This window comes from Priapulus caudatus, unplaced genomic scaffold, assembly GCF_000485595.1.
Source record: "Priapulus caudatus unplaced genomic scaffold, Priapulus_caudatus-5.0.1 Scaffold138, whole genome shotgun sequence".
Taxonomy (NCBI): domain Eukaryota; kingdom Metazoa; phylum Priapulida; class Priapulimorpha; order Priapulimorphida; family Priapulidae; genus Priapulus; species Priapulus caudatus.
Genome location: NW_014577199.1, coordinates 290,293 through 299,415, shown reverse-complemented (window position 1 = coordinate 299,415; position 9,123 = coordinate 290,293). Strand labels below are relative to the sequence as shown.

Below are 9,123 nucleotides of genomic sequence, written 5' to 3'. Positions count from 1 at the left end.
ATCCTTGCTAACCGCTCCCACACACGGGGGAGTGGCGGTGGAATCCATGCCTACCGCTAACAACCCACACACGGGGGAGTAGCATAGATCATGCTGACCGCTACACGACCCACACACGGGGGAGCGGCGGCTGGAGCCATGCCTATACCACTACAGCCCACACACGGGAGGGAGTGGCAAGTAGATTCCATTCCTACCGCACACCACACGATCACGGGGGGAATGGCACTGGATCCATGCCTACCGCTACACCCACACACGGGGGGAGTGGCACTGGATCCATGCCTACCGCTACACCCACACACGGGGGGATTGGCAGTAGATTCATGCCTACCGCTACACCCACACACGGGGGGAGTGGCGATGGATCCATGCCTACCTCTTCACCCACATCTCTCTTGTGACACATGCACGAGTGACCTCAAAACACCACACTCTAACGTGCATCTACTGGATCCACCCACTGACGCGGTTAGAGTAGCCTTTGCAAACCATAGCCGGGGCCCATTACCAACATCCTCGCTGCACATAGTGCGGACTTCAAAACCCATGCATCGCGAACGCGTCATCCGCGTCGTTGCCCCGTCGTGGAAGATGCAACAGTGCCGCTGTGTCACCGAGGTCGCCGTGTGCCGAACATGCTCGCGCAGCAACAGGTCGCATCGCGTAGTATACCTAATCGGGTCGATGTCTTTGCGGCCGTGAAACGCGCGCCAGCGTTTCTCTCTCTCTGGCACCTGGTGCCAGTCGAACACGAGGCCCCAGGAGAAACCGCCCACATGTTTCCTATCGATACGCTCGCCGTGCGTGAATGCGAGCGTCAGTGTCGCTATGCTAGGTATGTCGGGTATGGTGACAGTCGTGCGGTCACGCGCTATGGGGTCGAGGAGCGGAATCAGCCATCCTGTAATCGCAAACGTCGGCAGGCTTCCGTTGCCGTGAACGAAGTGCAGGCGGTCGGCACCGCGCCGCGCTAAAGTTGCACCAGCTATAGTTCTATCCGTGTAGCCTCTTCGCTCCATGAATAACGTAGCTCTACCCGTGTAGCCCCTTCGCTACAGGGCCATAGGGATGTATTAACAACATGGTTCTATCCGTGTAGCTCCTTCACTCCCGCTATAGGGTTGTATGAACAACATGGCTCTAACCGTGTAGCCCCTTCGCTCCCGCTATAGGGCTGTATTAACAACATGGCTCTATCCGTGTAGCCCCTTCACTCCCGCTATAGGGCTGTATGAACAACATGGCTCTAACCGTGTAGCCCCATTCGCTCCTACTACAGGGCTGTATGAACAACATGGCTCTACCCGTGTAGCCCCTTCACTCCCGCTATAGGGCTGTATGAACAACATGGCTCTACCCGTGTAGCCCCTTCACTCCCGCTATAAGGCTGTATGAACAACAGGGCTCTACCCGTGTAGCCCCTTCACTCCCGCTATAGGGCTGTATGAACAACATGGCTCTACCCGTGTAGCCCCTTCACTCCCGCCATAGGGCTGTATGAAAAACATGGCTTCTAACCGTGCTAGCCCATTCGCTCCTACTACATGGCTGTACACTGAACAACAGGGCTCTAACCCGTGTAGGCCCCTCACTCCCCGCTATGAGGCTATATGTACCAACAATGGCCTCTACCCGGTACGCCCATTCGCTCCTACTGACAGCGGCCTAGAGTTTAAGCAACGTGGGCTTCTACTCGTGTAGCCGCCTTCCTCCCGCTAATAGGCTGTATGAACAACATGGATCTAACCGTGTATGCCCCATGTCGCTCATACTACAGGGCTATATGGAACAGAATCATGGCTACTACCGTGTAGCCCCATTCACTCCAACCGCTACCAAAGCTGTATAGAACAACATGGCTCTACCCGGTACGCCTCCTTACCTCCGCGCTATCGACTTGGCTGTATGAACAACATGGCTCTAACCGTGTAGCCCCCATTCGCTCCGTACTCAGACAGGCTGTATTGACACAACATGGCTCTTACCCGTGTAGGCCCTTCACTTCCGCTATAGGGGCTGTATGAATAAACATGGTTAACCGTGTAGCCCCGCTTACATTCCGCTATAGAGGCTGTAATTGAGTCAGCGGCTCTACGTGTAAGCCCGGCTTCACTCCCGCTATATGGGCGTGTATTGAACAGCAACAGTGGCTGCTACCCTCGTGTAGCCGCTTCACTCCCGCCATAGGGCTGTATGAAAAACGCATGGCTCTAACCGTGTAGCCCCATTCGCTCCTACTACAGGGCTGTATGAACAACAAAGCTCTACCCGTTTAAACCCCATCTCTCCCGCTACAGGAAAAATTTCCCATAAATTGTGGGTCATATATTGTGCTATAGCACTGTACTGCGGGAGCAAAGGTGCTATAGATAAACGGGTAGAGCTATATCAGCTACAGCATAACTACAAGATAGTGTCGTGATTATCTCCCTTGCTTCCACGTTCACGTGCTTAATCTGACAAACTAGTCAGCAGGGTGTCCAGGTGCTTACGTCCATTAGGTCGCAATGTCATATTATGTCATATATATAATAGTGGCATGTACGTAACAGGTGTTCGACTGTTGTTCTTAATATCTTTCAGAACTTTGAAATAGGTAACACGTATTCGCGTTGGTATAGTAATAATGGCGTTGCTTTTTAAATATATATACATACACACATACATATATATCAAGAGCGATTAATACCTAGATGTACATACGGAAAAACGGAAAATAGTGCTAATTCTCAGGGGCGACTACATTCATTCATACTTTGCCTGCGATCTAGATATAATTTCCCATGGTATTGGCATAAGCAGAGATTCTATTTGCTCTCTAAAACAAGACCAACCGCTGTCAATACGAATACTCCTAGGCCGGCAGATATCGCTCCTAAACCTCCCCTCGCCGACATGCCAAACGCACCCGAATCCAACGTCTTGCACCAATCAGCCTACACGCGGGTAGGACATTTTGGCTATCGTTTCCGTCACCATCTTGGAGCGCTGATAAATTGATGTCATATCCCAAATTTGGTACTGTTACTACACTTAGTAGCTGAGCTGCCGTTGTACAAAAACCTGATGGAGGCCGGCTCCATCACTGAACGTGGCGTTAGCCGTGCTATGTAATATAATGGGAAAGATAAGGGCATAGCGATGCCGCGAGAATGTCCACCTATGATATTACCGAAGCGCCGTCCATATCATGAAATTTATCGCGGAAAACCGAACTTTCACAGAAGCATACGCCTAGAGCCGCGTGTAGGATGCGTGGCAAGAAGTCGATTCGAGGTGGCGTTTGCATTGGGAGGGAGGTTTATAGTGAGCCGATATCTCCGGCCTAAGGAGTATCGTATTGACGAAGCGGCGTTGTCTTTGCTTTTAGAGAGCAAAGACTTTGCTTAATGCAAATACCGCATGGAAATTATTCTAGACTCGCAGGTCAAAGTAGAATAATGTAGTCGTGAAATAGCAACTATTTCCCGTTTTTCCCGTTTGTCAGCCTAGTATTATCCGCTCTTGATATGACTATAATATCATATAATAGTATATATATATATATCAGTGTTAATTACGCCAATTAGTGCACCTGTTGTATAATTACAGTTCAGATTAGTACGAGAGACAGTATCATCGAGACAACGATGGATGGCTAATCATGACCTATTCGCCATCGCGACATTTCCCCCGGTGTGATGTAGACGCGGAGAAGAAGCTGCATGGTTTATTCATGACAAGTATCAGAATGGTGCGAAGTCGCTGCCAACACCTGCCGCTGCCACGCGCACACATCAGACAGGGAGCCAGGACGCACGGTGTCATAGCTGCCTGATGAACAATAACAACGTCATACTGTCAAAGTAACGTTATAGAAAAATATTAGTGTATCCGCTGCCTTGCCCTCGGATAGTCTAGTTGCAACGGTAGGGAAGTTACATGTCATTTGCAAAGAGGAGACCTGTAGAGACTGTATCAGTGGATAATAATTTCCGCTATTACCTTCACCTGGCATATAAACCTGTAATAGGCAATAAAGTAAATTACAAGTATTATTATGCGATTGCTTATTATATTATCGCCGCTAATGATGACGACTGCACATGCAGTACAATCGTAGTTAAAACTATGCGCGTAAAAAATAATGTGCGATACTAATACAGAGAAACACACGCAACTGTAAAATTACGCACCTAATAATCTTGACGTAATGCAAGGTGGGCATAATGTTTCCATGAACCATTTATAGATAGTATATAAGATAGCCGAGTCGGTCTATAGTTAGTGTTAGGGTTAGGGTTGGAGTTAGGGGGTTTGCATCATTCTTTGATATACGGAAAGTCTGATGCGGAAGTTGATATGCGTAGTATGGAATATGTGTAGGGTTAAGGTTAGGGTTTTTGCATCATTCTTTGATATACGGAAAGTCTGATGCGGAAGTTGATATGCGTAGTATGGAATATAACCACGCGCAACCACCAGCACCATCATCAGGCTGTATGCATTCAACTTCGGAGATAGCCGAGTTCGTGCGTGACGTCAGTGTACGTCACGAGGATACTTTAGTTCATAGAAACATATGCCCACCGTAATGTAATAGTAAAGCAGGGATGCCCTTGTGTTGGCACTTACAACCTTGCACGTTGCGCCATCTACTCAGTAGATGTTTTACTGGTAGGATTCACCACAGGAGAAATACTAGAAACGGGTCCAACAGCACTGCCTGCTGCAGAATGACGCTCTTTGATTGGTGGAAACCGAATCGAATCGAGTCAACGGTTAAGGAGGCCCAATGGTTTTCGGAGTGCTTTCGATTCCGGACACGTCTCTTTTAACTTTTATTTACGGCTTTGAATTGAGGCTAATCGATTTATTAAGTAATTTACTAATAGTATTAATTATTAATAATTATAACAATAATTATTATAATTAATAATAACAATTAAGTAACTAATTAAGCTCAATTATGCGACGTTGCTATAGAAGACATGCGATGTGATGTTTACCTTCTGTGCACTCGCAGTGGGAATCGAGGTAAACGAGGACTTTCCCCGTGGCATGCTTCCCGCCCAGCAGCCGCACCCTGATGAGACCTTCCCGCTTCTTGGCCCGCAACAACGTCACCTTCTCCAGCGTGTCTACGTACTGTTGCAGGGGTTTCCCCATGTGAGCTGCGAAACACAAGCAGAAACAGGGTTGCAAGATAGTCGACAGACTTCAAGGAAAAAACAAACGCCATCTCACAGCCAAATTCGGCCAAACTTTTTTCCAATATCGGCCAAAATTCGGCCAAATTGGATCGGCAGATAATAGTGGGTACACTAATTCAGTTAAAATGTAAAAATTATTTAAAATATTTAAATATATAAATATATATATATATATAAATATATTAAATATATATTAAAATATAAATATTTATTAATTATAAAATATATTTTTATAAAATATTAAAATATTAAAATATTTAAACTATTTAAAATATAATACGTATTTCTGTTTTACAGCCATTTCCCGCCATGCTACTTGTACCACTGTTTTGTATCCATTATTCTCTTCCGTTATCACACTAATTGGACCGCGAGATGGCGGTGTATACAAAATAACGAGATACTACACCATCGTAGACTGGTACTCGCTCCCACTCTCGGCTTAGTTACTCGATGGGATCGAGATACCATCGAGTAATCGAGGTGGGAGCGAGTACCAGTCTAACACATCGTTGCAAATCGTTGCAAAAATCTTTTCACAAATTCGGCCAAAATTCGGCCAAATATAGTTTGGCCGTGACTTTTATATATGTTACGGACAGGGATTTTTTATAGCGGCCAAATTCGGCCATATAGTTTTGGCCGTGACTTTTTATTTTTTACGGCGAGGCGAATTTTTATACGGCTAGATTTGAGGACCAAACGACCAAATGGCAACCCTGAGCAGAAACCGCGCGTCTCGATTTCAATTACCGGTTTCCAATTTCGGTTTCAATTCGACGGTTTCGATTTTCCATTTAATCCACGACCACGCGTCCATTGTGCTCTCGCGTTAGCGCAACCTATTTCTTCGCGTATACCGTCACGCACACGCGCTCAACCCCGTCGGTCGCAGCCGCCGTTTCGTCTCTATTTCGGCGTGGTCGGCGGTGAGGCGCTTGGTCGCCGGCACTTTCACTTGGCGCGCTCGCCATGTATGCACGCGTTTGCGTGAAATCCTTCGCGCTCTAATTACGGGCGTCGACCCAAATACGGGCGACCGTGCGCGACATTGGTGGTGTGGTGTGGTGTGTGGGGGGGGGGAATAACTCGGAAATGCCGAGTTTGTGTTTCTTTTTTAGTACTTGCATCAAGGCCGCGCGCAATTTAGCGTAGATAGAGAGAGCGAGAGAAAGAGAGAGAGAGAGAGAGAGAGAGAGAGAGAGAGAGAGAAAGAGAGAGAGCGAGGGAGAGAGAAGATAAGGGAAAGAAAGCGCGCGCGAGTGACAGAGAGAGCGAAAAAAAGAGAGAGAGAGAGAGAGAGAGAGAGAGAGTAAAAAAAGAGAGGGGAATAGATAGATGGATAGATGGATAAGTGGATGAAGGGAGAGAGGGGGAATGGTGGATGGACATGGATAGATAGATGAGATAAACATATTATTAGATAAGATAAATATATTGATTGATTGATAGATAGATAGATAGAAAGATGGAGCGGTGAGGGAGAGACGCATACACAGAGATAGACAAAGATAGAGCAGGGAGAGAGACGAGGCTCGCATTGGCCTTCCTGGTGCGTTCTTGAATGCCTCCACAATTACGTTTACGGTCGAAATGTGTATCTCTAAGATTGTCAACGCAATGTGATTCGCAGCTGAAAGTGATCTCGTTATCTTGTACCTGGTTCCGAACCCTTGTTAATCAAGAATTTCATGCAGTTGGGTTGCGTTGCGCAGTAGCACTGGCATCTCGACTAACAGCATAATTTACATTTCGGCTGCAACTAAGATCATTTTACAGTGACCTCCTCCTCCCCCCCGCTTTATCGGGCCTCGGAAAAAACGGGCGCATCGCTTAAACGACGCGTCTTTGACTATGAGTAACAATCCCTACACACGTCGCTACGTGTTCACCGCTTAATCGGGACACTCTCGTGGTTCGTGACTTGTCCCGATGCAGCGGGAACCTCTGTACAATCAAAGACATTCCGATAAAACAGCGGCAGACGCAACATGTTCTGCTTGCATCTATGAGAAATACGACATACGCTCTTAATACGACATAAGATTCTTCCTATGACAAATATTGGCGAGTCAACCTCGTTCAGCTTTACAGCTGAAATTCACTCCTTGCGTTCCTAATAGCGCTCCTAAACTCCTATGATGCGCACAACACGAACAACAATATTTGTCACAGGAAGAATCTTCCTATGACAAATAGTGTCATAGGAGAGCGTATGTCGTATTTGTCATAGATGCTAGCAGAACAGGCTGACAGACGCTACGCGACGACAGACGGATGAGCAGCCAGCCGACAGAGATACACTTACATCGCTCGGAGTAGTCGTCGACTAGAATGACTTCCTTAAGTATCTCCGGCGGCGATCTGTCAAGCACACTGTGCACGGTGCGTAAAAGTACGGACAGTGCCTCGTTGTGGAAGATGATGATGACGCTGACGGAGGGCAGCGACGATAGCGGCACATAGTCTCGCTTTAAACACCTGCCGAGGACGAGAGAGAATGGGAGATAACTGTGTAAAACAGTCGTATCAACGCATGCAAGATATTTCTCGATTTCAGTGATATTTGAGCTTTGATTTATCCCGTGTCTTCTCTTCTCCGCTTCTTCGCATTTATCTTGCATGGATGACTACGTTTCTACTTAGGTGACGTCACGTGCGTGCCTGTGCGTGTGTGCATGCGTGCGTACGTGTGTGTGTGTGTGTGTGTGTGTGTGTGTGTGTGTGTGTGTGTGTGTGTGTGTGTGCGTGCGTGCGTGCGTGCGTGCGTGCGTGCGTGCGTGTGTGTGTGCGTTTGTGTGCGTGCGTGTGTGTGACCTCACCAGCTATAATTAATGTACTGTCGTTTTTCCCATGGACGTCTGTTTAAGTAAAAAGAACACGACCCATTTGTCGTACCCGCATGTACTAAATAATTTCGTCATGCGCTGTAATATGTCATAGAGTTTGTTCACTTCGTTGTTAACAAGTCTCTGCCTGCTCCAACGACGTCGTTTCATGAAGGTTTATCGCTATTCTAGAAATGTATCAAGTGAAATATGCGCGCGCGCATTTCTGTCTTCTATAATTATCGTAATTATATGAATAAGACACAATGCAATATAACCAAGTCTGAAAGCAGGTTCATTGTTGAATCCTAGCAATTATTATAGAGGTTTAATCTAATAATAATAAACCATAAAATAAACAATATGTGATACCGACTGCGTGTAGAAAGCGGGTATTGGAGGAAATCACACGCACGCGGCGAATCATAAACTTCTGACGTCTATTTACCGCAGCGATATCTACAATTTTAACCAGATTTATTCTCACGTTTGTTGCAGCAACAAGGATTTCTATATTTGGGTCACCTACGTTTCGTGTCGCATGTCTGGGAGACGCCGCCGCAGCGAAACGAGGTCGCTCAGGTACTCGTTAAATGAGTTCTTGGCCATTCCCTCGTCGTATAATTTCTTCTCTTCGGGTGTTAGCTCTGCAGTTTTCATCAGGTAGCCTTTGCCCATATCACCCGGTCCTCCAGCAACAGGACTGGCAACGAAGATATAAGACATATATACAGTTATAGCAAGGATAGTGATGACGATGATGACCTTGATGATGATGACGATGCCGGACGACGACGACGACGATAATGATGATAATAATGACGATGATGACAATGATGACGATGATGATGACAACAGGGACGACGACGACAACAACAACGATGATAATAATGATGATAATGATGATGAGGAGGAGGAGAAGGAGAAGGAGAAGGAGGAGGAGGAGGAGGAGGAGGAGGAGGAGGAGGATGATAAAAAATAATAATTAGAGTGGTAACCATAATGATAATAAATATGATTATAATATATATATTTGATTTCAAAATCTAATAATGACTCCTATTAATATGTATAATTATCTCTTGATATAATATTAATAA

General features: G+C 46.2%; 1 protein-coding gene across 1 annotated transcript in view; it reads right to left on the bottom strand.

Moving 5' to 3' along the window:
* LOC106806036 (putative polypeptide N-acetylgalactosaminyltransferase 9) overlaps positions 1–9,123 on the bottom strand; it is a 47,254-nt gene that overhangs the window by 33,161 nt on the left and 4,970 nt on the right. The window contains exons 3-5 of the mRNA XM_014807879.1: positions 8,553–8,726; positions 7,504–7,676; positions 4,992–5,156 (exon numbers count right to left, since the gene is read on the bottom strand). Of these exons, the coding sequence (XP_014663365.1) occupies positions 4,992–5,156; positions 7,504–7,676; positions 8,553–8,726 (512 nt within the window). The remainder of the gene's footprint in view (positions 1–4,991; positions 5,157–7,503; positions 7,677–8,552; positions 8,727–9,123) is intronic.